We start from the raw sequence: 27,175 nt of genomic DNA, 5'->3' as shown, positions 1-27,175 counted from the left end.
GGATCCTGTGGTGAGGGTTTGGTCTCGCAGTGCTTGATATGGACGGAGGTCAAAGGCGATGCACGTGCGTGTTGCTGCGAGAGGGCGTGCGCCACTTCGCGAACAGTCACGCTTGTGACGTGAGGCTTGAAAAACGGCGGACGCGCCCGGCGAATCCCTGCTGCTGCGAAGCTGCTGTTCACAACTCGCCCTGCTGCTGCTTTCACCTCTCCATTCCACCCCCTGCGAGCCGGCAACAGCGATTGATCCGGCGGTCGAGCGCCAATGCAGCACCCAGGACGATGAGGACGCTCCATCGCCACCGCCGACTGCCACCGCCGTGACTGCAACGTTGCTATGTATTGGCCCCATGGCGCGCCAAACGTCTACTCGCTCTCGAAGCTTCCCTGCCCGCCCAACGCGCTCACGCACTCTGACGACGGTGCCAAAGACGATTCCAGTAGAGCTTCCACCTCGACTCCTAGCAATGCCTCGCAGGAGCGAATTCCGCCGGAGCCTGCCCTGAACAGCCCGCCGCACGAGCAGGACGAGTCGGGCACCCAGGATGTACCGCCAGCGCTGGACGGCGAGATCATCGATGCCAAGATCTCGCGTGGTGGCAGCGTTTTCGTGACGTTGACGAGGTCCTCCTTGATGGTATGGCAGACCAAACCGACAGTCGCTCTGGCCGGTGTGCAACGTTCAGCACAGTCGATCAAGTCGTACGGAGCTAGCACAGCCCTGCTACTCCGGCCAGATGCGCTCGTGCTGGTCGTGCAGACTGCTTTAGGACACCTAATCACGTACTCGCTCGCCACCGATGCCACTACGCGAGTGTACCAGATTTCACTCCCAGAAGCGAGTCGACATCATAGAAAACAGAGCGCCGATGGGTACAGCAGCCTGAGGAAACCGAACAGCTCTGCAGCTGGGGCGACTGCAGGAGAAGGCGAGGGGATACGTGAGGTCAACATACGATTCCGGATGGTCATCAGGATCGACGCCGGAATTAGCAGAGCACTGGCTTTGGAAGACGAGCTCGTCGTAGCAACACAAAAACCTGCTGCTCTGCAATGCATCAAGTGGCAGGCCGAGAGTGGCACTTCTCAGACTAGCACTGAGCTCATTAGCCGTATGCCATGGCTCGGTCGAAAAACCGCTATCACAGAGATCGTCCATGATCGTCCAATGAACCTCACGTGTTGGATCACCAACGACGGTCGTACCTATGCTGTACAGCGCAAGAGCGGGCCGAATACTGACACAGACAATCCCAAGAGCCTGTTTCAGGGCTTTTGCTTCCGCGAGCCCGAGACCAAGCATGATGATGCGCTGAAAGTTGCCATCAATGCCAGATTCTCCCTCATCGCGGTGGGATGTGCCAATGGATATATTGACGTGTATATTGTCAAAGACTATACCGGAAACATACCGCTGTCCCACAAGGTCCGTCTTCCCATAGGCCCTTCGACCACAGGCAAACTTACATGCTTGACCTACTCTCCTGATGGATACTGCTTATTTGCCGGATATGAACGAGGTTGGGCAACGTGGACAGTCTATGGAAAACCATGCGCCAGCACTTTTGGGATAGATAGATCCCAGTCAGAAGCAAACGGCGAACATTGGCTCCACGGCGTTCGAACGGCCTTTTGGACTGGCGGCGGATGCGAACTCGCGCTGTTTCCCTTCATGGACAATGGCGTCTACATGCTTGACATCGCGAGAAACGCCGCGACCGGCTGTCTTACTCCTGCGAACGTGTCCCGAGGCTTGTTGTATTCGACCGACAGCGTAATGATATACAAGGGTCACGATGTCTCGGATGTGACCGCTTTGCCTTCAGATATCTCACTCTGGCAGACTGTACAGGTCCCGTCGCAATATCTCATTCAGCAATGGCCTTTGAAGACAGCGGCAATCTCCCCTGACGGCAAGTACGTTGCAGTTGCGGGAAGGCGGGGACTGGCGCATTACAGTGTTGCAAGCGGTCGCTGGCGCACGTTTGATGATCTCCAGGCGGAACAAGAGTTCACCGTGCGGGGTGGTATGTGCTGGCATCACCATATCCTGATCGTCGCAGTGGAAGCCAACGGCCGCCCTGAAGTACGACTGTATTCGCGCGAGAAGGCGCTGGATTACTCCCATATTCAACACACGGAGAAGCTTTCTGCAACCGCGATATCTACCACCGTCTCGGGAGCCGACTCTTTGCTCGTCTACACATATGATAACACGCTGCTGCATTATGTGATAGTCATGGGCGGCACCACTCCCAAACTAGTGCAAGTCGGACAAATTGGTTTCCATGGCATCATCCGCGCACCACCACGCGTGCGGACAATCAGCTGGGTCCTGCCCGAAGAGCAACTGGAACACGGCGACCCATCCCAAGACGTTGCGTCAGCGTCAGTCATCTTCCTCGTGGATGGGAAACTTGTGCTTCTACAGCCCTCCACAAATGAGCACGGCGAACTCAAATACGACATGCGCGTGATCGCTCACAATGTGGAATATTTTATGCTACTGCGTGACTTGCCATCCGCGGTCACATCGCTCACTGGAGACGAATCGAACCCTTCGACGCCTCCCCTCAACGGCCTGTCGCTTGACAATCCTCTTGGCCACAGCCTGCGGGATTCACTCTGGTACTTCGACGGCACGGGCTTCCACGTATGGTCAGACATCCAGGAAGTGATGGCTCGAGCACCTGCCGAGCTCGGCCGAGACCTGCCACCTGCCGTGGCAGTGCAGCTTGACTTCTCACCGCTTTCGGCTCTTGTTGGGAAGGGCATCGTCTCGGGCATAGAAGCAGACATCGTTCAGCGCAGGGATGTCAACTTTAGCTTCTTCCGTCATGCACCTCGGACCCAACTTTTCCTGCCCCAACTTCTCCGCTATCACCTGGCGGAGTTCAACTCACCCGCAGCTCTTCACTTATCGAGCTCATACCAACATCTGCCATACTTCTCACACGCGCTGGAAGTGCTCCTTCACGATGTATTGGATGCTGAAGTGGACAACCCGCCGTCACCACCCGAGACGGCACTTCTGCCGACAGTGCTTTCATTCCTGTCTTCATTCGACTCATACTTGGACGTTGTGTGTAATTGCACGCGGAAAACCGAACTACGCAGCTGGAAGACGCTTTTCTCGTACCTTCCCCCAGTCATAGAGCTCTTCGAGCAATCCTTGTCGCAAGGAAAGTTGAACACTGCCGCCGGCTATCTGCTGGTCTTACACGCTTTTGAGGAGGATTCCTTCCAGGTTCATGAATTCGCCCAATTGCTGAAACTCGCCGGCCAACAAAATGACTGGGAGCTATGTCGCGAACTGTCCCGCTTCTTAGTGGGCATTGATACCTCTGGTGAAACGCTTGCTGCTGCGCTGAGAGAGGCTGGGCTGAGGGATGGTCCCAATCGTACTGAGCGCGAACCGAAGAACGTAACGAAGCAACCACGAGCGAATGGTTTCTTTCGAAACCCCAGTGACTATTTCTCGATGGGCCAACGTTTCGATGACGACAACAACGAAACGTGATGCTCTTGCCGACACACTATCGACATCAACACAGCGATTCGTGCGCAGATGGCTGGCGTTTGATAGACATTCCAGGTCTAGTCCAAGTCGGAGCATGCATGGGCAGCGGGAAACTTCACGAAGTGCTACACCAAAACCCGACCGACTGCTACCAGTTCTTCGAAACTCCCACATGTGTGCGTCTGCAGTCATGAATCACTTGGATCTTATGGTCTATCTATGCCGTCCATGCAGCCATGCGTCATATCCATCGAGCGCCCGCCGGGACTTCTCTATTCGCGCCGTGGCGCTTTCTCTATCAATGCTGAATTTGCCGTCGGATTCAGACGACGCCTGAACAACCAGAACAGAGCCGATATCATAATGTACACGCGCAGGATCTCTACGCACGCCCGGAAGCCCACTGGTATTGCAGGCTCCCTGCTGTACTCATCGTGCGTCTCGCAGGCTTCTACGAACATTGACGGGTCATCCGTGATCACTCCATCAAGTCTTCTTCGTATGCACCACGCCATTCTGTCCTTGTCGTTGACGGTCCACGCAAGCAGCTGCCGATGATACACCTCTTGACAATCTCGTATAAATTTTGCCCCACCAGGCGCCATTAACATGGGCAAGAGCATATTGAATCCCACGTCCGGAACATCGAAAAAGTGCCGCGCATACGACAATTTGAACCCGATGTGCATCACCGAGAATCCGGGCAAGTACTTTGCTGCCAGGGGTAGATACTTCGCAGCCCATATACCAAGTACCACTCGCTGCTTCCAGGGTTTACTGGCCGACGAATCTGATTCGGCTATTGTCGTCCCAATCAAGCGCATGATATCGTCTGCATCGTTATCGAGCTTGATGTCCAGGAGCACCCAGATATCCTCTAGTCCGGGTTGCGAAAGATAGTCAAGGAGGTCCTCCAATCTCGGCATGTGCTCATGTGGTGTGGCAAGTGTCCTCAGGTCTTTGATCTCGTCCCACGTACGCTCTATGACTTTGTCTTTCTGACCAAAACACCGCTTAAGTGTTGCATCGTGGCTCAGCACCACCACACGATCTTTTGTGATGTGCACATCGGTCTCTAAAGCCGCCGCACCAGCCTCGAGCGCCTTCTCGAACGCCAGCATTGTGTTCTCCGGATATCTGGCCTTGTAGCCCCGGTGAGCAATGCACTGTGGCATTCTCCGTTTCCTTCGGTCCAACTTCGCCATCGTGAACATAGGGATTGGAAATTCGCTGTCGTCTGTCAATAAAACAGGCGAATCGAGCTTCTCTACTCCCGGCTGCACGACCATGGGTGGTATGATTGCCGGCCGTGGTGTTGGAGATGTTTTGGCTCGCGAATCGTCCGCCATCTTTGCTGATAGGAATCGTTTCTAGGGAACGTTAGGCGACGCGCGCACGACAAGGAGCCGCATGAGATCCCGCAGAACGCGCCACCTTTTGTGCGATCAGAAGAAGCGACAGAGGGCCAGACGGGCAAGAGGTGGGCTGGCAGGCACAACTCGCTCACGCGGCAGGCAGGGAAAGGAATGGAAGAGAGATGCGACATCGCAACCACGTTTTAGCTGGAGGTGTTTAGTAGGTGCATGCCCGCTGTCCCGCGCTGCTCTAGACTTAGTTTAGTGCTCTCGTTCGAGCGCCGCCTCCATTGATGGCGCTCGTCAGCGCTCACCCATCAACAAGCTTTTCCGATGTCCGAGACCCCGCCATTTGTCACCTCGCGCGCTACTGTGCTGCCGTCCGCACCACACTCTCGTTCCTGTTCCGCGTGTGAGAAACAGAGGCTCTTATCGATGGTATGACACGAGCTCACCCACTCTGCACCCTCCACTTCTTTGCAGGCCATCGACGGGGATGTCGTCCCCGGCTCCTTGCTCCAGCCAGCTTGGTCCTCGGCAACTTGATCGGAAGCACAGGATTCAACATGTCAAAGTTATGCTTAGGCAAGAAGCGTAAGCTAGTGCAACGTAATACAACCGTCCAAGGCTTGGTCGTGCTCGGCGAGCCCTCCGGGCAACCGCGGCAGCTGTTGTGACACCTTCGCATAATGCTACTGCCAACCTCACTACTGCACAGATCTGCGATGTATGCCAAGAATATTGCTGACGATATACCACTTCGGTGATCCTTCACTGTGCTCCGCGAAGGAAGCTGCGAAGCTAGCTGTGTGTAGCTTCTTCACACAGCTATTTGCAACTACCTTCAACGTCACTATGCATGTCGAAGGAGGCACAGTCAACATGAGCTCTTTTTAGCAGGGACGACAGCACAAAGTGACCTGTTGCTCTGGCATACAACTCTTTCTTGTTACCGCATTCACTACAACCAGGGGATATTCCTAGCGACTTCGATCTCAGTTTTTTACATCATGGCAGCACCTGCAGCTCTTCCGCCTTTCGAACCGCCTCTCGGTCCACAGCCGCTTGTCGGGACTCTGTACAGCCCGCAGCAAGTCACTTTGGTTCTGCGGGAAAAAGTCTTCTCGTTGTCTGGCGACACTTTCACCGTGCAAACAGCCGAGGGCGTGAATGTGTTGCAAGTGAAAGGCAAAGGTCAGTGGAAATGGTTGGACAATCAACTACCAATCTATGCAAGGCATACAACTCAAGAGAGCCGGATTGGTGATATTGGGGAAGAAGACGAGTGCTGACAGGATTGCCATCGACAGTTGCATCGCTCCACTCAAAAGTAAGTGCAGTCGCTAGAAGATCATCTCCAATTCGCGATCATTTGTCCCAGACGTCCGGGTACCTGCCACTGACGTTTTAAAAGAAAACCTTCACGGACATGTCAGGTGCAGAGATCTTCGTGCTGGCAGAAAAGAAACTCAAGCTGTTCAAGACGTTCCACGCCGAATCACCTGCTGGCCACAACTTCGACGTCGAGGGCCACTTCTCCATTGGTAGCTCCAAGAGCACTGTGAAGTTTGTCAATGCAGCCGACAAGGCCCCTATTGAGCTTCAAGTCAAAGGGGATTGGTTTGGTGAGTATCGTTGGGCGGAGCCACCTTCTGTCCTCAGGGCTACGTTCTGACAACTGCTTTCAGACCGCAAAGCAAGCATTACGCTCGGAGATCGTGTCGTCGCGCAGATCTCGAGAAGTTTCGCGAATGCTAGGTGAGACCTGATCAGTGCAAGTTTTCATCGAGAAACTGGCTAATATCCACCTCTTCTGTCTCCAGGGAGATTTTCGGAAACAAGCAGACTGTGAGCATTCAAGGATTCTGATCCAAATTGGTCAGTCTACTAACCCGACTGCAGTACTTCGTGACGGTCGCGCCGGGCGTGGATTTGAGCCTGATTGCTGCTCTCTGTGTAGCGATTGATGAACGAGAGAATGAAAAATGATCGTTGCTAATCCAGTACAGTGTTACGAGTACGGCAAAAATTACGGCCCTTGCCATTGTTCTTTCAATATACCTCATCGGTTCTTCTAAACGGCGACGAGTTGGGTGCCATGATTGGGAGGCTGGAAGTGTCGGTCCTCGAGCATGCGATGGCTATTGTACGGCATACTATGGTTCAGCTGCCAGTTGTAACGTATCCGAGAAACAATATGATTCATGCAGGATCGCTGGAAGTCCTTCGAATTCTTCTTAGTCGATGATTAGCCGGTGCCTCGAAGCGATAAGACATTGTCATAATTTGGATCCATCGGTTCGGAGAAGTACGATATCGCCGAATGCCATTGCAACTGTTCAACTCGGGCACAATGGGTCGCACGATGTGTTTGCGCCGATGGCGATCTGTAAGTTGAGAGCTCGATGCATTCGCGCTTGGAATCGAGCGTGATGATTGGAACACAATATGTCAAGAAAGTGAGACGCGGATTGGGGTCGGAAAAGATGCGCAGCTCGGCAAAGGGCAGTCGTGCGACCCTCTTTTTCTGGCGTGCTCGTTCCGTGGAAGACCATGCAATGGCATGTCATCATTCCCGGCCGGCCTCGGCCCTGCAGTTGCTTACTTACTACTGAAGGTTACACCATAAACATGTGCCCGCACAATCTCCTGCATCACCACTGTTTTGAATTCTTTTTGTTTGGCGGAGCGCGTTCACTATGCCTGATTTCCCATCGATCGCGTCGCCGACGCTGACTCCCGCCGGCACGCCGCTCCACGATGACAAAGCCGGCCGCGATCAACACCCCGCTCCCTCTGACTTGGACTTGGACGCTGATTTCTCCCATCATGCCGGAGCACCGCCGCCGCTGATCAGTCCAGCCTTCACGCCGCCGCACACTCCGTTTCACGATGGCCAGCGACATGACAGATTGGCCAAAAGCATACCGCATCAGCACAATGAGGGGCAGGTGGGGGACGCGGCGCCGAAACTGCTTGACCAGATACCCGAAGTGACTTGCGAAGTCCGCGCGAGGATTCCCACCACCACGGGGCAGGAGATGTTTCTGCACCTCTATCACAACAATGTCGACAACAAGGAGCACATGGCCATCGTCTTCGGTCCCCACATTCGCAGCCGCAGCCTGGACGCCCCCAGGCCCGGCGAAACGGAACGGGACCGCATGATCAGAGGCGCGTACACTGGCACATTGTTTCCCGGTCGCACACACAGCAGACTCGAGCAAATACGCAAAGACGCCGGTGTGGCTCCCTTGGCACCCGGTGCACAGCCCAATGGCTCTCCGACTCCCCCGTCTGAGTCTGCGGAGCAAGCATCCTCAGATACAGATCCCTGGAGCTACTCCTCATACCCGCCAAACCTTGGCCCGCCACTAGTGCGAATTCATTCCGAATGCTACACGGGTGAGACCGTGTGGTCTGCACGCTGTGACTGCGGTGAGCAGCTGGACGAAGCAGCCCGACTGATGTCGTTGCCCGCTCCTTCGGGATCGAGTACACCCGTTGATGAAAAGCATCCGGAGCGTCTACCGTCTTCTGGAGGCGTAATAGTGTATCTGCGGCAAGAAGGACGAGGCATTGGGTTGCTGGCCAAGCTGCAGGCTTACAACTTACAAGATTTGGGACATGACACAATGGAAGCGAATATTCTCTTGCGACATCCCGGCGATGCGCGATCGTACGGCCTTGCAACAGCGATCCTGTTGGACCTAGGACTAGGCGGCGAGCGAGGCATTCGGCTGTTGACAAACAATCCTGAAAAGATCCGAGCTGTTGAAGGGCCGAACAGAGAGGTACGAGTGGTGGAACGAGTGCCTATGATACCAATCGCGTGGAAAACCGGTGGAAAAGAGGGCATCAAAAGCCCTGAAGTGGAGAAGTACATTTCGACCAAAATCGAGAAATTTAAGCACATGTTCTCCAGCTGAATGAGACTGTGCCTAAAGCTCATCATTTGCGAGCTCCGTTGCCAGCAACGCACGCCACTTGAAGCTCGAATCCGGTGTTTATGGCGGAGCATGATTCGTCTACTACAGATTACAAGCTGTGGAGATAGCCAGCTGCGCGTAGCCCCCGGTTCTCTTCTGAGACGAATCCGATCTTTCCCGGGGGCATAACTGCCCCCAGTGAGATCATGTCGACCAGCCCTAGCATTCTCCAGGCATGAGCGAGCACAGCGAAGTCCTCTCTCGCGGCCTCGTCTCGCAAAGCTGCTCTGAACCTTGTTCTTGCCAAGTCGAGCAATTCCGATGACATCCATGGCTGGCCGGAGGTACGAGATTCTTCTCGATGCTGTTTAAAATGCCGGGTCACGGCACGAACCTTCGATCTCACGACGTTGCATCGCCCATGCTCAGACTGGAGGTTTTATGAGACCCCATCACCGCCACTATAGCACGGCTCACTTACATGCACTAGAGCACCAATTGGTAGGATATCGTAGAGACTGGTCCAATTGGACATGAAGAACTGTACAAAATGTATAGCGCAGTTTGACGAACATATCGTGCAAATATTACGCTGCCGGCGTCACCATTCAATCTCACACAATCCGTTGTCATCACAGTTGCACTGATTATCAATCGCGACATTTGTTTAGAGGCATTTACTGCACAGCGGCCCCTCGTATTTTGTATTGCTGTAACTCGCTCTTTATAGAAAGCTTCTCGACGCTGTTTTCGATTGAGCTCCCGCGCGGTAGCAGTCTGAAAGCTGATCCCGCTGCCCATCGATCTCTCCTGCCCTTGTTGAGAATTCCCCGTCGCTGAAGTGCTTTCATCTGGTGCAGTGGCATGTCAACATCTCGACACGACTCGGAAGCCTCGTCCTCGTTCATAACGCGGACCATATGCCGCTTGGGCATGAGGCCATTGCTGTCAGGCTCAAGGAAGGGCAGAGCAAGCCTTCGAATTATTATGTAGACCTCCAGGTCCACTAGTCTTGGTTCAATGCCAACTCTTCCATAGCCACGACACCCTGCTCGAGCTCCCTGATCCTTTGGCCTATCCTTCGCTTCACTTCGTTTGCCAAATCTTGATCTGTGCCATCGAGCACAGCTTTATACGCCTCCTGCACCCTCGTCAACTCCTCGCGAGCAGCTTTTCTATCATCCTCGGCATAGATGCTGGCCTTCTCCGTCTCTTCCATCGCGATCTCGAATTCGTCTTGCGCGGTAGCGTAGAGCTCTGTGATCTCTTCGATCTTCACGTCCGCTTCTGATTTATTTGTGCGGTTTGTGTTTCCTGAATCAAATGCATTGTTGATCGACGGGCCCCCTCCGGATGTTGATGATGCCCATCTTAGGATCTGTGTTGGTGCGTGGGATGCGCAACGCGAGTTTGTAGTCGGAAGGAGTCGTGCTCTCGTCAATGTCCGCACTGAGCGTCGTGATGGGGCAGAATGGCGCAGAGCCCGGGCGATGCTCGATCTTGGAATCATTATGCAACACGTTCGAGATGTCAATGGCGACGTGCTTTGTTGAACATACAGTATAAATTGAGGTGAATGACGTCCTTGCGTGCATGAGGCGAGCACATAGATCGGAGATAGTTCGGCCTTGTTCACGTCCAACCCGCTGCGCTGCGCCCTTCTCATGAACAGTCATGGCATCTTACATGAAATGAGCTCTTGCGCAACCAACGACTGTTGCTCATGCAGTTTCGCCAGAGAGTGTTACTGGCAATGCGCTACATGCGATAACGATCCTGGTGGCAAGTCATGGGGGCGTTGAGTTTGATCCTCCTTCTTCTCACAGTGGCGACCCTCGCATATCAATACCCACACATGCTCAAGAACTTTTTGCCAGCCTGGCTGGCCGCTCCAGATGCAAATGGAGGAGGTGCTACAGGGAGTTCTGCACAGAATCGAGTTGATGACGAGCTGAGCGAAGGCGATGCCACTCCAAAAGCCAAATCTCAGGCATCTGCAGACGATGTGCCGACATTCACGCTGAATGAAGAGACTGAAGACAATGCGCTATCTGAGCATGAGCCCGTGGCTCCATCGTTCCCTGCGATCAATAGCGCTCAACGAGCATCCTCGATGCCACCGCCACCACTTCCAGTACAAACGGCCAAACCTGTTGCGAACGGAGGCAGTAGTCTGATGCCGCCTCCGAGTCGACCAACGCATGGCCTTAGACCCAGCGCAGCAGCAGGTCTCCGAGTGCCCAGTACAGGACCCCTACCCAATCGTGGGCCTCCAACGGGAAGTCAGCAGCGTGTCAGCTCTGGTCTCACCGCGAATGGAACAGCCAAGTCCACGCCGAACCCTCGCAACAAAGTCCTCCTGAAACCAGGTCACTCGCCAATGGACTGGGCAGCCCTTACAAAACAAGGCAATATATCAGGAGTCAGCACATTTCAGCGCGTGACACCCAGTCAGCTGAAGACCATGACTGGTCGAAAGGGAAAGCCTGCGTGGAGTAGTTGGCAAGGCAAGGTTTACAACATTACTCCATATCTACCATTCCATCCTGGAGGCGAAGCTGAGTTGATGAAGGCTGCTGGACGTGATGGCACGAAGTTGTTTATGGATGTTCACCCATGGGTAAATTGGGAGAATATGCTAGGAACGTGCTTGGTGGGTATTTTGGTGCCTGAGAACTACGGGCAGGAGGAGGGTAGCAGTCTAGAAGATATGGATTGATGCGGCCTTCCACTTTAAATTGAAGAATAGCTGATATCACGAATAAATGCTTCGAAGCTATTCTGCACTCACTTGTACCTGGCGAAATGTTTTACAATTCAGTTGATGGAGGTTCTCATTTTCAGATTACGTGATCTCAACTCACTTGCTCAACTCTTCATTTGACGTCTATTTACTTGATATCTACCAACCTTGTTTGTCAATCCAATCTGCATCTTAAACACCAAGCCTTTGGGCCACATGCCAAGAAAGTTTGATGCGCGCTAGCCGAAGGCACGCTCTGTGCTACACCACACGCGCTTGCTCTGCGCGCCCTGAACACCAACATCTCAGTCGCACCTCATGTCGCTGGCGGCCTTAAGCCCTTCCACATCGCAAATGGACAAGATCAGACTTTCTCAAAGTGAAAATTGTCAAACCTAACGAGGCAGCCGGCAATCGCTGCGACAGCACTCGCCAGTTCTGGAAGTTGCCGTCTTACCCACGCTGCGCTGTTGCACTACCAGCAAGCAAGAGGTTACGGCTTTTTGTTGACACAGCAAACTAACAGCGGACTCGAATCTGGCTCTCAAAGGACATGCACTCTGGCACTTAGTAATCAATATCGCATCGCAGTCGAAACCGCCTGCCATGTCGGCGGTCGTCGACTTATGCAGCAGCAGCGACGATGACGACGATACGCCCCAACGCACTTATTCAAGCAAGCACCCCTCACAGAACACAGTTGCGCGTCCTGTTCCCAAGCCGGTCGCACCCATGAAGCCCGGCCCCAACAACAAAGCTGTGAGCCATCCGCATCGCGACCGCGATAGCACATTGAGAGACCCCAAGTCAAGTGCAAGACTTCACTCGGCTACGGCTGCGAAAGGTCGATCTGAGGACGTCAATCGATTAAAGGACAATAAAATCTCGAGCTCCGCCAGCACATTCCCTTCTGGCTCTGGCTCATCTGCACGCGCTGGCCACACGACAGCGTCGGGTTTTCAAATTCCTCAATTTCCTGGCTCACTCAGCTCTCCTCAGCGAGCAGAGTCCAGGGTGTTGGCAGACAGCCAAAAACGTGCACAGAAACGACCATACGATGACAACAGGGCCTTACCGACTGCTTGGCAACACGAACCTCAGAAGAAGCGAAAGACCACTTCGGTTCCGCAAGCCAGCGTGAACACTCCTCCGAGCAAAGCAGCCTCCGGCTCTGTCGCAGTGCGCAATGGGTCATCTACAGGAACGGCACGCTCCGATCCGATAGACTTGACGGGAGGCGATGAGGGTCCTAAGCCTCGCAACGTACTGAACTCAAGGCATGCTTCAGGCAAGATTGCAGATTCTTCACCATTGGCGGCTCAAGCGACACGTAACGCTCCTGCGAAAGCTGTCAAAGACCGGTCGCCCTTTTTGAACAAGGCCCCAACAGCTGCGACCACTTCAGCACGGCCAGCATCGTCGTTGAAGAATTCTGGAACAGCTGCTAGTCTTGAGATCTTGGGTCGTGACGTTTTCACACTCAAGGCTAACCCTGGCCGCAATTCTTCCCAGCCTGTTAGCTCGCCAACAAAGTCAGAACTATCGAGGACACAATTAGGACAGCCTTTTGCCTCTAGCATTGGTCCAGACTCCAGTGGGCAGAGAGAGCGACGCTCCACTGTTCCCGAAAGTCCACCTTTGTCGCCCGAGGCTATTCTTGAGTCTCGCATATCGCCGCCAGCTCAGAGTTCGCATAGTGGAAGAGCCGGGTTGCCAAGCTCTCTTACCAGTCCAAAAGTGCGGTCTGTTCACACTGAGTCGGACATAAGCCGTGAGAAGCGGGATACTCAGAGGACGTCGGTAACGTCTACGAGCTTCCAGCATAACAAGGAAGGCACAGATGCAGGGCCCCTAAACGGCATAAGCTCGCCGAGAAAGCTGCAAGAGCAACCTCAATCCGCACCTGTAATTGCAGAGCGAGGACCAGGCCAACCGACGAATGACTTTTTAACTCGCGCCGGGCATGGAGTGAGTGGGGCAGAGAAGGCATCACAGAAAAGAGACACGGATGCTCAGGCGAAGCAAGACCGAGCACCCGGCACGGCTGTTAAGAGTCACAAAGCTTCGACGGTTGCAAAACCCACTAGTCTACAGCCGGGTGTTTCCACAATTCTAGCTGCACCACCTACGAATAGTGCTCCCGTGCCGTCCAATGTGCCACAGGTGCACGGCATCGAGAAGCTTGTCGGTCAGTATGTCGAGGAGATGCGAGACGACAACGAGCATTGGACCCGCCTTGAGCTACAGCGCGCAAGAGCAAAATTTCCTCCGCGCTCACGAGAATCTAGAAGGGCGTCCTCTGTATTCAAAAAGTTAAAGCCGATACCCCTCCTCCCCCTCGCGAAGAAGGGGATTCCTGCAGGCTGTGCTAAATTCACAATAGAGCTGCACACCAGTACCTCGCGATCGCCAAAAGCATCATATGTCGTGAAGCGCACGGCCTACAGTACAAGTGGTACTGTAGACGTCCCCAGATACTCTCACTACGTCAGTATTAGGCAAAACCAGCTTGCCCACAATGTGACCACCTTGCAGCACTGGCCATACTTTGGAGACGATTTCGACATGGATGAAGCCTATTCTCTGAAAAGGGAGTTCAACATTGACGTAGACGAAAGAGAAAGAAAGCTATTGCGACTTGGACAGGCGGAGAATTTCGGACCGTACGCGGAAGATTTGATCCGTAGTATTGGTTGCGAATGGTCGGATGTCCTGACTTTCCTGCTCCAAGTAGCACCAGCGGTGGGAGAAAGCGACGAGGCTCGGAAGGCTCTTCGAGACCGCGCGCTGCTTGCCTCCGAGGATTGCACTCGAAATGAGGACCGCTGGAAGAAAGTGCTCACCAAGCTGCCACCTGCCGACCCCGACAAAGTTGGGAAAGCAGCTGTGCTGTGCGATCATTTTCAGAGAATGGCGAAGTTCTCTTTCTGGCATATTGTCCGGAGGACCGCCTTCATGAGGGAACTGGTGACGCGGTCAGAATATCACGAAAATGACGACCAACTGACGTGCCGAGTGTGCATGCGCTATCGTTGTCCATTTCATGGCGCGATTGAAGGCCAGCCAAGCGGCTCAGAACACGGAAGTGACCCAGACAACACCGTTGTTGAGACAGACATAATATTGCCTCAGGCTGTAAACTTTCGAAGGAGGGTTGAATTCCCATCGACCATCGACAGTGAGCCAGCCACAATCGATAAACGTCGAACACTGGAGTACTGGGAGAAGGGTCCATTCGGCAACCTCAAGTGGAAGGCTGATGACCGTGGACCCTTTTTCCCATGCCACCATCCTGGAATTCCCTGCTCAGATGCGAGGTGCAGTTGTTATAACGAAAGAGTCGCCTGCGAAAAGACTTGTAGTTGTGGACCTGGCTGTAAAAGGAAGTGGAAGGGCTGCGCTTGCCAAAGCAGCACCCGTTCTAACCCAAAAGCCAAACTCGTTTGTTGGGATGACGATCGCTGCGTCTGCTTCCAGAAGAGTCGCGAGTGTGACCCTGACCTCTGCGGCCCTTGCGGCGTGGCAGATGTGTTAGATCCTGTGCATCGACACGACGATCGCATCTTGGAGGGTCGCTGTCGCATGGCTAGCATTCAGCGTGGCATTGCAAAGCATACTATACTGGGGGATAGTGGCGTGCACGGACTTGGACTCTATGCTTGCGAAGATATGTCCCGCGGCGATTTTGCTGGAGAGTACAAAGGAGAGACCATCACAAAACCAGAAGCCGAGCGACGTGGCGCGGTGTACTTCCACCAAAAACTGAGCTACCTCTTCTCGCTCAACAATGCCCAGGAAATCGACAGCACCTATTTTGGCTGCAAGACAAGGTTCATCAACCATGTTGGCGGTACGTTGGCTAACTTGAGCCCGCGCATCATTATGGTCAATACGGTATTCCGCATTGGTATGTTTGCAAACCGGCTTATCAAAGCTGGCGAAGAGTTACTGTTCGACTACGGTCCTTCGTTTCCCAAGGACCAACTCGGTGTCGAAAGTGCGAAGTCTACGCTAGCGGTCAAGTCGGCGCCACGTGTCCGAAACGCTGGGCTTGTGCGTGACAACTTCTATGATGTGAGCTTGACTAAGGACCAAGACGGCAACATTCGCGCGACGAAAAAAGCTACAGACATGGGCGACAGCGATGAAGATGAAAATCGGTCAGATACGTCTCCACGGCGGTACAGATTGCCGCAGAGGTCTCGATCCGCCACGCATGCGAGACAAGTCGGTGCCTCAGTCGTGCCAGGCAGGCCACGGAAGGCTGCGGTGGCTCCAATCGAGGAAGCATTCGAATCTGGCGATGCGTTCGCAGCAGAAGGGGTGAATGCCAAAGATCAAGGCGATGACGAGGATGTGCGCATGGATGCTCAGCGTCGGCTCTCAATGTATAATTTGCTTGAGAACAACGGTGCGGAGGATGAGGATTTTGAGCCAGAGGAAGATTCTGAGAGTGAGATGGATTTGGCAAATAGTGATGGTGACTGACGACGGAGAAGATGCGAGACGTGAAGGGTTATGAGCGCGGAATGAGCATCCGATTCGCTTGACTTTCGCTCAAGTGCTGAGCAAGGTGCGGAGAAGACCAGCGCTGAATTGCTTGACTTTGGTAATGTGTATAGATTGTACAAAACTGCTGTACCTCGTTGCTGCTCAAGTGTGGGCACAGGTGTGGGCCATCCCGTCAAGCTCGATCGTCACGGAACGGTTTTTCATGTCATACTAGGTCGTTCGCTGCAAGTTAAGGCTCATGGTGCGAAGGTGCAAATTTCGTAATAGTACAGCACGCTCATGTCACATTTGGGGTATCTTCGCTAAAGAGGATGCTTTCGCTTGCTTTGGAGCAGCACCTAGACCTGTACTCCCTGGGAAACCGATTTGAACCGAATCCCACCATTGTTATCACCCGTTGCATTGATTAGGCTCTCACGCCACTGCTCGAACTCCGCCCAATGGCCCTTGCGCATTTCAATCTGCCATCTTGGAGTTTGCTTCGCAGGTCTCCAGGCTAATTTGTTGTCCGGTGTCTTTGTCAAATCAATACTGGCTGGTTGTGTCGCCAGCTCCAGGAGCGTCTGAAGCGCACGGTCGCCCTCCACACGAGCCGCAACGTGCTGCCTTCGCTGTGTCGTGAGCGTTGTCGAGTCTTCCAGCCAGGCGTTGCGGGAGAATTGACGTTGTGGCAGGCGCAGCTTGTGATTCTCGTGCTTAAGATGCCGCACGGCACCTTCCAACCCTGCGATTCGATACGTTTGGCGCTGCATGGCCGCAGCAGCATTGGACCCGACTGCGTCACCGTCAATGCCTTCATTGGCACCGAGACCCTGCTTCCTTCGTTCCTCCGTGACCCGAGCCATTTCCTCTCTGACTCGGTCAATATCTTCCGCGGCACTTTGCTGGAAACGTGCAAGCTCAGCCTTTGCCTTGCTCTCTGCAGTCTTCGCCTCCCGAAGTTCTTTCTCAAGCTCCGCTATCTTGGCTGATCTCTTGCTCGCATCTTTCATGCGCGCCTCAAGCATTTCGATTCTTACTGTCTGCTCGTTGAGTTCCACCTCTTTTTGCTTGAGCAAGCCATCTCTCTCATTGATGGCGACTTGGGCTCGAGCAAGCTCTGCCTCGATATCGACGTTGGCCTCCTTCATGTTCTTGAGCTCTTGTGCGCGAGCAACCCAAGGCGATGCGGCTCGTTCAAACTCGACCGTATTGTCTAGGTCCGTCGGTATGCTAGCTACATCCGACAGCAAGCCGCTCAAATCGCGCAGGCGAGTATTGAGAGTGGCATATGGCCCGGCCTCTGAAGACGAAAGCGAGAATATGCTGGCAGCAGTCCTTGAAAGCACTGCGCTAACATCAGATGGAGTGACAGGTGCTGAGCGTCCCTCCTCGTCGAAGAGATCTTGCAAGGCAGCGCCGCTACGACAAGCGTATGCCGTGATTTGAGTGGCCATCTGCTCGACACTCTCAAACCTATCGATGAAAGATTCTTCGAGCGTCAAAGATCGCTCCTCTAATTCCATCAAGGAGCGCAGCGTCTTTCCTGAGAGAACCTTTGCGTTCCTGGCAAGTTCTGTAATGCCCTTTATCCTGTTGACGATGAGTGCGGTATCAGTCACATTTTCATCCTCAAACTCTGCATCTTCGGATGGCTTTGGCAGGCCTTTTTCGATCAATATCTTCGTTACGAGCAAAGCCGACGTTGTGCTATCGAGGTGGCTCTGTAAAAGTTGCGTTCTTGAGACAAGATCATCGGCATGGTCCGCAAGCCCGTTATGCAGATTGAGGCTAGACAAATGAGTCATTACCTCGATAGAACGCCCAAGACGAACGGTCATCTCGCTTTCCTTGAGTTCATCTTGGCGAAGGGCGTCGACATAGCTATCCATTGTGCGTTCCACAACTTCCAGCTCGTAGTATGCTCCGCCGTAATTGGCAAAGGCCTGGGCAGAGCAATGGCTAATTGACCTGGTCAGGCGATCGGCCATACCTGCCATCATCGTGAGTTTGTCAAGTGCATCGCAGGCAGCGAAGGCTTCTTCGTCCAAGCCGCGAGTGCCAAAGGACGAAATACGCTCCTTGAGGAAACCTTGGACTAAGGTTGCCTTGAAGCCTATCCTCTTGAATCGAAGAAGGGCCCGTACACTGTCCCGCTCGGCCTGGAAAGACTCGGGCAAGAACAGCTGCACGATCTGCAGGTGTTCCTTTGCCTCGTCGGCCTCCATCTTCCGCAACTCGAGATCAATCGTCTTGACTTGAGTCTTGGCTGCACTGGACTGTAGCTTGTGATTAAGGTCGAGCATGGCTCTCGACTTGCTCGATAGTTCCTCGGCTTCGGCTTGTGAGATCTGCTTGCTGGCTTCAAGGTCCTGCAAATCGCTTTGCATCTGGCTCACGAGCGCGCGGAACCGGCTGATGTTGTAGTCTGCCTCGTCAAGTGCTGCTTGCTGCTCCCTGGCAGTGCGTTCCCGATCGAGCAAGAGGCTGTCCTTGAAGTCCATTTCCTCTTGCAGCTGCTTTTCTGTCTCAACGTGGTTGATTTCAAGTTCGTCGTTAACTTCCTTCAAGTCTTCGAGGTCTTCTATGATGGCATTCAAGTCGTTAATCTGCTCTTTCAGGGTCATATTCTCGTCCGAAAGCTTCTCCATGATCTCTTCTGCATTTTGGGCCACTTCGAGTTGCTCCCGCAGGTCATTGCCGTCCGCTTCAGCGCGTAGCAGCTTCTCCATTGTCTCTTCCAGTTGGCTCCTCACACTGTCCATGTCCTTGATCTGCTCTTCCATTGCGGTTATTTGTGCCTTCAGTTCCGCCTCATTATCTCTTGTCATATCACGTAAACTCAACAGTGCCTCTTTGAGCCGATCGTTACTCTTCTGCAGTTGTAACCAACCAGCACTATTCCTGTCCTCTGGGCTCATTTCTTTACTCAGCTCACTGTTCTCTTCACGCAGGATGTCGAGCTCCAGCTCGATTTCTTGGTTCCGCGCTCGAACCTCTTCGAGATCGGCCTTCAGGTTCTCCGCCATCTCTTCTGCCATCTCACGGTCAAGCAGAGCGACTTCTAAGTCCATGTCATGCTGAGCTTGCAAGTCCTCTACAGACTTCACCTGCGTTTCGTAGTCGGCAACCGTTTTCTTGAGCTTTTCCAGCTCCTCTCGTTGAGCCTTTGCCTTGATCGTCAATTTATCGTTGATATTCCTCGCGTCATCGCGTTCCTTTTGCATCTTCTGCAGCTCCTGCTTCAAACCTCGATCTTCGGCCTGCCTGCGTTTCAACAGCTCGTTCGTAGCCTCGAGCTCTTCGAGACGGCGTTTATCCTGTGCTGTGCTCCGAATTGTTCGTTGCGAGTGTATTGACGCAGCAGTCGGCGAGGAAGGCCTGCGTGATCGGGCTGTGCTCGCGGTCGGTGATGTAGGTACTGGAGGAGGTGGTGGAGCGAAGCTCGTAACGGTGTCTTCGACCTGTTCGTCATCATCCTCTTCGTTCTCGGCGTCTGTGTCCCGTTGACTGGCTGCCGAGGAAGAGACGATACTGTCCCGCGTAGAAGCGGCCTCGCTGGCCTCATCGCTGGTGCCTTCTTCAGTTGTAGCATTCAGACGCTGGCGTGTTGCTGGTTTGATCCCCAGTCGTCCTGGTACAGATGGTCGGGCGGCAGTAGCGGTTTTGGCCAAAGAAGTGCGGGCGGGGGCTGCTCGCGAGGACACAGTGCCCGGAGCTTTGGTGGGCCGAGCTGGCGCATTAGAAGGTACTCCTAGCACTGTCGACGTCCTTCTGCCCGCAGCAGCAGTGCCTGGAGCAACGCTTGTTCGCGGCTTGGAGGCTGCTGGTCTCTTGCCGGCGACTGGAGGCGTACCTGTCCGCGAGGTCGATGCACTGGTGACGCTGGATGTGGCGCCGGTGCCCAATTGTTTGGTGGGAGACTTGATAGGCGAGCGAATGCCGCTGGCAAGTCGAGGTGCTGGCGTGGGAGTGCCTTCGACAACGCTAGCACGCTTCCCTGGCCCAGGCTGGGTCAATGTTTGCCGGCGGGCTCCTGTCGCGGCTGCGTGCATGCTGCTCGGTCGTCCCTTGACCGGCGCTCCATTGCCAACGGGCTTGGTCGCTTGTTTCGCTCTGGGCTCCTCGACCACGCCGCTAATGCCATTGGGACGACAGAAGATGCCGTAGGGAGCGGTGCACTCGAAATACCGCTTGCCTTGGACGGAGCCATCATTCTTGCCCGACGGCTCTTCGAGCACCACGCCGACCCACTGCCCCTCAGCAAACGCTGTCGTGCCTACGAAGCGCACTGTGCCCACTCGCCCATCATTCAACTCGACTCTCTGCTCCACACGCCATGGATTGGCGGAGCTGCTCATCTTTGGCGTCCTTCGTGTTGGGCCTCGTCCACGCTGCCAGGCCAGGAATCGATGCTACTCATAATTGGCACCGATGCGCTCTGAAGTGTGCGGGACGCAGGGCGAGGCGGGCGCTGTTGGTGCTTGTGTCCAATGTTGACGGTGTGTGTTTCACCTTGCGTCGTGTGGGAAGTCGACGTGACGCGGTTGAGGCTCTGCGGGCTCATCAATTTAGCTTCCAAAACTTGAGCGACAAATTGCTTAACAGCGCCCTCGTCACAAACTGCAGCTTCCACTTACGTGACGAATGGAGTCAAGAAATCAGTAGGTGCGGCTGGATTCAGCCCTCTCTCGCTACCAGGAGATGCTCGACATTGGGACAAAGGACGGTGGCAATCCACGATGTCTGGTCACCACGAGCACCGTCTCCAACTACATCGACCATGCCCGGCCCCCCACGAAAAAGCGACCGTTCACGACAATACAGGGCCAAACATTTTCTCACACACTGGACCTCGTGTTGCCGGAGCCAGCAGCCACGTCACTTCACGATGCCTTGAAAGCTCTTTCTGCAACGCAGTTGACTTACGCCAAGGTGAACATGAAATTGCATGATCTGATCTCTGGTGACTTCTTCAACACTTACATCAAGCGGCCCGGCTCCAACATCCTCATGTTGTCTGAAGGACGTGCTGGAGTGGACAACATCTATTCGCTGAAGAATGGGACCCTCAAATTGGAACTCGACAAAGCCACATTCGAGAAGTCGGGTTTACAGGGTCAAGCAATTCCAACACAAGGACGCAAGCATGTTCAAGCACGATACGCCATTGAGATCGATCTTCGACAAGCTAGCATGGTCCACGGAAAGCGAGGTTTCGAGCGACTTGTCTGGCTAACAAAGAATGTCCTCGACCAGGCTGTGGCTTGGCTTTTCGTTGACCTTGAAGTGGATGGCGAAAAAGCCATTGAAGGGCCTGTTGTCGCCTTTGCACCAATTCTGCGCCGTACTGGGGCGGATGTGAAAAATATTCAAGGCGCACTGGTCCCCACGTGGCCGACAGAACTGAGCAGTGAAAATTATGCGGACGCTGCAGAACTGTTGGAATGGATCAGCCTGGCAACGTTGCTATCCTCACGCGTCAAGCACGGCGATGACGTTGATTCCTACTTGTGCAGATATCAGCCGCCTTCAGGCTCAGGCGAGGCGAAGGCGCAAGGTTTGGTGAGACTCAGGTGGCACGGACTGGTGGATCCTACCTTCACGCAGAAGGTGTTGCTCTCCGCTCTCAAAATCGTCGGAGACCAGTGGCTGGCAATGACGGCAACATCGTTCAATGCTGAGGAATATACAATCCTCATTCACCGCGGTATTTGCGTAACGTGGCAATACCAAGGGTGAGATGTCGGCCACTACTGCGAGCTTGGGTGCATAAAGCAAGCAGTCACAAGCTGAAGCTAAAGCTAAAGCTGCTGCCGGTTCAGCAAGAGTAAAACCAAGTTCCGAGCCGATAGTTTGAACGCCTTTTTATACTCGAGGGTTATCCAGTTCTACGGTCCTACGGCTCAAGGCCGGGATGGTGATGGTCTTCGCAAGGCTTCCACGTCTAAAGATCCCTACCCAGACATTGTTTCCCATCAAGCTGTACCGATAGCTGTCAGAAGGGACTGCAGTGGGCTGAGTACCTCTTCAGCACCTGACCATTTGTTACCAGCTGTGCTTGCGGCTTTTATAAGCAGTGGGTAGAGAAGGTGAAGGTGTGTCTCAGCAAATACTTGCTTCGCTGCTTCCATCTGCAAATCACTCACCAGCGTGCGAGCTGGCAGCTTCAGATCCTTAATGCACGCGAAAGTGAATAAGAGCTCTTCCAGCTCAGAGAGGGGTTGAGGTCGCCTTCCTCGAAGTGGTTGATCCGCAATATATGCCCGAATGGGGATCGCAAGCCTCTCGATCAGAAGGGGCCCAGCTGCCAACGCTAATGGGTCAGACGCTCGATTGTGCTCTCCCTGTTGTGAGCACAGCGTTGCCAGCTCCTTCCAGCATATGTATGCTAGATCTTCCCTCGGTGAGTATGATATCCTTCTGACACGACCATTGCGAGTCTTGTACCGATCCTTGACCACTGCCTGATGCTGTTCCGGAGAATCATGGTCTACGGGGTCATGAATGATTGATGTTTTGAACAGCTGAGCGCTATATGCAAGTCGAAGGTCATCACTCACTTCCGATCTGCGAAGTCGAGGAATCAGGACGTCTCGAAGTATCTGAAAGCTTTTTATGTCAAATGCCTGGTCGTCAAAAATCTTCTGTGCATCGCTGATGTGATGTAGACTGTCGTTACTAATGATGCCATTCAGAATGCCGACGAAGTGCGACAAGATCTGATTCTGCATGTCGTTGTCGATACTTTCGAGGCGAGCAAAGGCGGGTCCTGCCATTGCCAGTGCTGCGTTCGTTGCTTTCTGCCACAATGGAACGCCTTTCTGTTCGGCCCTGACACCATATTTTGCTTTGATCAGTTCCCTCAAGCTCTGCAAGGCTTGTACGAAGGCATCACCATCAAAAGCCTCTAGGTCCTTTAGCATGAGTGTGACCAATTCTTGAAGCCAAAGGATTGCCTCGCCCGCTATGGCGATGAAAGTTGGGCCCTGATTGGAAGACTCTTTAGATCTTGCTAGGTCATGATGCAGCGTAGCAAATTTGGCCGCCACAGTAATCAGGCATGCCGAGAGATTAGAATGGCCCAGCTTGATACTCTGCAATAAAGACAAAACCTTGGCTTGGAGAGGGCTCGTCATGTTTGTATCGGCGCCATAGAGAGGCCCGTCAGCGACACTCACGCAGTGGAACAAGTTGTCGATGAGTGTGCGAGCTTGGGAAAGGCTCAAGCTGTCAAGCGTGAGCCTGTACAGCTGTTCCCCTGCCTCCGCGTATGCAGTAAATGCATCCTGGTTACTGTGATTCTTTTGCTTCTGGTAACGATCCCCGCTGTGTGGTACTCGTTTAAGCCACAGACTCATAGTTCTGTACACGGGGGACTGCCATACAGTGATCGACGGATCGATACCTGATAGCACACGTGCCAATGAAGTATACACAACGGTGTTTAGAGCATGGTGCTCCGCATCAAGATATCGCTCCAGTACGTTCAGAAACACTTCCCAGAGGCCAGGGAGTTTCTTTACCTGCTCAAGGAGGCGCAAGTTATGTGCAATCACCCCTGATTGTCCAGCAACGATTGCTGTTGACATCGCGATGTTTGGTGCTTTTGATTCGGCGTTAGAGTCCACTTTTGAGGCATGATCCTCCATATACGAGTAAGAATCCACCCTAGAGATGTACATGAGCGTACTCCTTAACAGCATGTCCCAAGAGTTGGGAGACATCTCGTCACCGTGGCTTTTCACGACACTGCAAATTGTTTGGAATGCGGCGTTGCGAACTTCACCATGGGCTTGTGTGGCCACAGTCCGGAGACGAACGAGTAGCATGAGCCACTGAGCTGGCCGACACCCTCGTACCCTGGTCTTCATGTCGTCCTCTAAATCGTCGAATTCTTGAGCCTCCGCCATGAAATCGTCCAGCTCAGCTCGGCCGCACTTCGCGAACAGATGATCTGAAACGGTCAATGCCAAAGTGACAGTCGTCAGAGAAGCGTTTAGGTCGTCTGGCTGACACATAAATCGGTGCAGCAACTCAATCAGCGAAGCCACTGTTCGTTGCGGTATGGAGTCCATGAAGTCGGAGCAAAGCAGCTGAACAGCATCAAATGCAATGCGGCCAATTTGTGGAGTAACAAGATCGAACGAGATGTGCGTCCAATCTATGTCAACACCTGCTTCGACAGTCTCCGTTACAGTGGTGCTGTCCTGCTCGAAGGCACTGCTAATGATGGCCAAAAGACGATCCCAGCCTGCAGCAAGTGACTCGCCGTATTTTTCCAAAATAGTCCGGAGAGAGTCAAAGACGCAGCTTTGTAGCTCCAAGTCTGTCGAGCTCAGGTCACCATCCTCAAGGTATATATCACGAACGATACGCAGAAGTGTAGCGATCGCTCGTTCTTGCACAGGAGCGCGCTCTGTGGGCTCCAACTCCACGACATCAGCTACCGTCGCCTCTGCAAGTTTCACAAGCACGTTCGTTGCTGAGTGTCGTGCGTCCTTTGGGAGGGCGTTGTTCTTGGTAACGGCCGTCAACTCGTCGACTAGGTTGGTCCAGCCACTATTCATCGGTTCATCGCGGGTGAACCGCGTGACGTTTAGTTCAGCCAGTTTACCGAGCTTCGGTAAAATGAAATGGTAGTCTCTTGAGTCTCCCCCAGCGCTTATACTTGGCAAGCCAGATAGAGTCCGTCGACTCGAGGACGGAGTTCGAGGCGTGGTTGGCCTCCCATCTGAATCTGACTGAGACGTCGCCGCCGACAAGATATGGTTGCTGTTATGCAACATTTGGCAGAAAGCGGAGAGCACCTTGATGAAAGACTCATTAGGGTAATCAGCCGTACTCTCGAGTAAGTTTGATGCAGCTTTCTCTACGTTAGCCACTTCTGCTGAAAAAGCCTGAACGATAGATGCATTGTCAGTGCTCCCATGTGCCGAGAAAGAGCTTTGGCGTGTTAGTTGTTGCGGTGTCGTTGTACTTAAGACCATGTCGGCTTGCTTCAGAGCACTGAGAACAACAGTAAAAGCGTCTTGCAAGATGGGGCCCAAAGCAATTGCGATGTTGAGTAGTGCGCGCAGGCAAAGCAAGTTGCGGACTGTCAGCATTGGTTTCGCGTACTCGATTGAGCTTCGTCTCTGCCCATCCCCCGAGGCTGTCGACGCATGAGAGACCAGGCTATCGACGCTCAACAGGTTCTTGGGATTTGAGAATATTCTTGGGCTTTCGGCGACAGGAGATCTCGACAGCTCCATGTTCGACGCGGCCAGTACGTGCGGCGGGATCGCAACTTTGGCCATTGTGGTCATCAAAGCGTCTCTTGGTGTGCTGAGACGAAGCACGCCGGCTACTTGGACGAATCGCTGATAAGCTTTGATCAGGTTGCGAAAATACTGGTCATCGAGAGCGGCGTTCAAGAACGTGGACGCTGTTGCCAGCACCGCCGGCCATATGTGGTCTACGATGCTGGCTACTGCCGAAACACGATCCGCGTACGGCGCTTCTGCGGCATCCAGAGGATTGAGTGGCACAGCCCGTGTTCTGAAAGAGGTGCTTCGTAACCGGGCCTCAGAAGAAACGGTCGTCTCGCTGATAGCCCGCGCCGATCTAGCACGTCGCTTCTCATGCTGTACGGTTAAAGGTAGGATAATCTTGGCCAGGCTATCTGATAGTCCATTCAAGCACTCTAGGATGAGAGCGTAGGGGTACGTTTCGGGAAGCGCAGATGGATCATGCTTATCGAGCTGGTCGATGACCAGCACTTTGGGCAGGCTCCATTGTGAGCTTACACCAGCAATGTTGATCTCTGCAACGCCAAAGGTTGCTCCGAAGGATATGACACCCGCCATGCCTCCAGCCGCTTCGAGAGCAGCTTGCTCAGTTGCGCTCTGCCCCGGCGACGTTGGTCCTGTTGGCACGGATGATTGCTGTCCCAGTCCGATGGCTGTAGGCTTTTCGGTTGAAAGCCTTACGAATGCTGACAAAATATCTTGCACGACTGGTTTCCCGTCCTCGCGCATGTCGAAGGCGTGGTAAGCATCAACGATTTGACTACCACTCGTGAAGAGGCCGCGCAGTACTTCCATCACCAGGGCGCGCTTCCACGTGGCGGCATGGTCATACTCGAGCGCCTGAGTGCACAAACCAAGTGCAACCTCGCAGTCTTCTGCGAATTTGAACATGTACCTCTCCAGGACGAGTGCAAAGAGGCGAAGCGAGCGCACAGTGATAGGAAATGACCGTCTTTCCGATAATGCTCGTACGATCAACGGAAAGATGTTAGAACCAATGATAGCCAGCAGCTCATCATGACGCGCAAAGAGCTCGCGATGGGAGAACATAGATGACCATATGAGCTCCAAGCTTGGCAGGGAATGCTGGAACTGTACAAACTTGGTCTGTCGTTCGTCTGCGGCCAGCGCAAGATCCCGGAAGACTTTGTAAGCATCAAATGCTGCTGGTTTGAGCTTCATGGCACCATTACTGCCCGGAACTTCAACGGTCTCCACCTCGTCGTCCGCGGTCGCGTCTTCAGTGGCAACCTTCTCAAAGATAACTGTGACTAGCGACTGGAGCGTTGCCGCGGCCACGCCGCTGACTGTCGTTGTTTTCGAGGCCTGCAAAGATGCACATAGCTGCAACGCGCTTCCCAGCAGGTCCCCTTGAAGGTCGGTTGCGTAGTTTTGTATTAGTGAGGGTAGTGCTTGCAGGATCTTGAGCTGTATATCGTGGCCCAAGTCCGCACATGCATTTAGTGCCTGGACTGCATCTTGAAGGCGTGCCCGAGAGAGGCCGCCAGACACGATCAGTCGCTGCAAGCACGAGATGCCGCTCGCCGCGAATTTGGTGTTGCGAGTTGCGCAGGCGATCACAAACGGCTCCACGAATTCTGGTCGACGTTGGAGATCTTCATCTGTCAGCGGACCTGCGAGAAGCTGCAATGAGGCTGGGTAGCACGTTACCGGCTGCCAGTTGCTGTTCCGACGTCGCAGTGAACGACTTGAGCTCCTGTAGAGACTTGTCGGCAGCGTTGCGAAGCTCGGGGTTCTTCCGCTTGGCCTCTGCGGCGAGAGTGGTCAACTCGTTGGTCAGCAGAATCGTCGTCATGGTCTACAGAGGCACGAGGCAGAGGCTGACAT

The 27,175-nt window shown here is 53.8% G+C and overlaps 10 protein-coding genes across 10 annotated transcripts; 6 read left to right on the top strand and 4 right to left on the bottom strand.

The window, feature by feature from the left end:
* Nucleotides 1-336: 336 nt before the first annotated feature.
* RHO25_000791 (uncharacterized protein) lies at nucleotides 337-3,519 on the top strand (the record flags this gene model as incomplete). Its single annotated transcript, XM_023593397.2, has 1 exon — nucleotides 337-3,519. One exon carries the CDS (start codon nucleotides 337-339, stop codon nucleotides 3,517-3,519), a length of 3,183 nt encoding a protein of 1,060 aa, XP_023458799.1.
* Nucleotides 3,520-3,791: 272 nt separating this feature from the next.
* RHO25_000790 (uncharacterized protein) lies at nucleotides 3,792-4,868 on the bottom strand (the record flags this gene model as incomplete). Its single annotated transcript, XM_023593396.2, has 1 exon — nucleotides 3,792-4,868. One exon carries the CDS (start codon nucleotides 4,866-4,868, stop codon nucleotides 3,792-3,794), a length of 1,077 nt encoding a protein of 358 aa, XP_023458800.1.
* A 1,016-nt stretch (nucleotides 4,869-5,884) lies between these two features.
* RHO25_000789 (uncharacterized protein) lies at nucleotides 5,885-6,863 on the top strand (the record flags this gene model as incomplete). The annotated part of the gene is made up of 6 exons (XM_065602057.1): nucleotides 5,885-6,068; nucleotides 6,185-6,204; nucleotides 6,289-6,499; nucleotides 6,563-6,632; nucleotides 6,698-6,722; nucleotides 6,777-6,863. The coding sequence occupies 6 exons, from the start codon at nucleotides 5,885-5,887 to the stop codon at nucleotides 6,861-6,863; spliced, it is 597 nt and encodes a 198-aa protein (XP_065458129.1).
* A 710-nt stretch (nucleotides 6,864-7,573) lies between these two features.
* RHO25_000788 (uncharacterized protein) lies at nucleotides 7,574-8,803 on the top strand (the record flags this gene model as incomplete). Its single annotated transcript, XM_023593394.2, has 1 exon — nucleotides 7,574-8,803. The coding sequence occupies one exon, from the start codon at nucleotides 7,574-7,576 to the stop codon at nucleotides 8,801-8,803; it is 1,230 nt and encodes a 409-aa protein (XP_023458798.1).
* Nucleotides 8,804-9,809: 1,006 nt separating this feature from the next.
* Nucleotides 9,810-10,313, bottom strand: RHO25_000787 (uncharacterized protein; the record flags this gene model as incomplete). Its single annotated transcript, XM_023593393.2, has 1 exon — nucleotides 9,810-10,313. One exon carries the CDS (start codon nucleotides 10,311-10,313, stop codon nucleotides 9,810-9,812), a length of 504 nt encoding a protein of 167 aa, XP_023458590.1.
* Nucleotides 10,314-10,592: 279 nt separating this feature from the next.
* Nucleotides 10,593-11,522, top strand: RHO25_000786 (uncharacterized protein; the record flags this gene model as incomplete). Its single annotated transcript, XM_023593392.2, has 1 exon — nucleotides 10,593-11,522. The coding sequence occupies one exon, from the start codon at nucleotides 10,593-10,595 to the stop codon at nucleotides 11,520-11,522; it is 930 nt and encodes a 309-aa protein (XP_023458591.1).
* Nucleotides 11,523-12,152: 630 nt separating this feature from the next.
* Nucleotides 12,153-16,034, top strand: RHO25_000785 (uncharacterized protein; the record flags this gene model as incomplete). The annotated part of the gene is made up of 1 exon (XM_023593391.2): nucleotides 12,153-16,034. The coding sequence occupies one exon, from the start codon at nucleotides 12,153-12,155 to the stop codon at nucleotides 16,032-16,034; it is 3,882 nt and encodes a 1,293-aa protein (XP_023458588.1).
* A 362-nt stretch (nucleotides 16,035-16,396) lies between these two features.
* On the bottom strand, nucleotides 16,397-20,398 carry RHO25_000784 (uncharacterized protein; the record flags this gene model as incomplete). The annotated part of the gene is made up of 1 exon (XM_023593390.2): nucleotides 16,397-20,398. The coding sequence occupies one exon, from the start codon at nucleotides 20,396-20,398 to the stop codon at nucleotides 16,397-16,399; it is 4,002 nt and encodes a 1,333-aa protein (XP_023458589.1).
* A 343-nt stretch (nucleotides 20,399-20,741) lies between these two features.
* Nucleotides 20,742-21,779, top strand: RHO25_000783 (uncharacterized protein; the record flags this gene model as incomplete). Its single annotated transcript, XM_023593389.2, has 1 exon — nucleotides 20,742-21,779. One exon carries the CDS (start codon nucleotides 20,742-20,744, stop codon nucleotides 21,777-21,779), a length of 1,038 nt encoding a protein of 345 aa, XP_023459776.1.
* A 236-nt stretch (nucleotides 21,780-22,015) lies between these two features.
* RHO25_000782 (uncharacterized protein) lies at nucleotides 22,016-27,143 on the bottom strand (the record flags this gene model as incomplete). Its single annotated transcript, XM_023593388.2, has 2 exons — nucleotides 22,016-26,943; nucleotides 26,999-27,143. The coding sequence occupies 2 exons, from the start codon at nucleotides 27,141-27,143 to the stop codon at nucleotides 22,016-22,018; spliced, it is 5,073 nt and encodes a 1,690-aa protein (XP_023459775.1).
* Between the last annotated feature and the right edge of the window lie 32 nt (nucleotides 27,144-27,175).

Source organism: Cercospora beticola, chromosome 1 (assembly GCF_033473495.1).
Source record: "Cercospora beticola chromosome 1, complete sequence".
In the NCBI taxonomy this organism is placed as follows: domain Eukaryota; kingdom Fungi; phylum Ascomycota; class Dothideomycetes; order Mycosphaerellales; family Mycosphaerellaceae; genus Cercospora; species Cercospora beticola.
The sequence above is the reverse complement of the archived record's forward strand: the minus strand, read 5'-3'. Positions and strand labels throughout refer to the sequence as shown.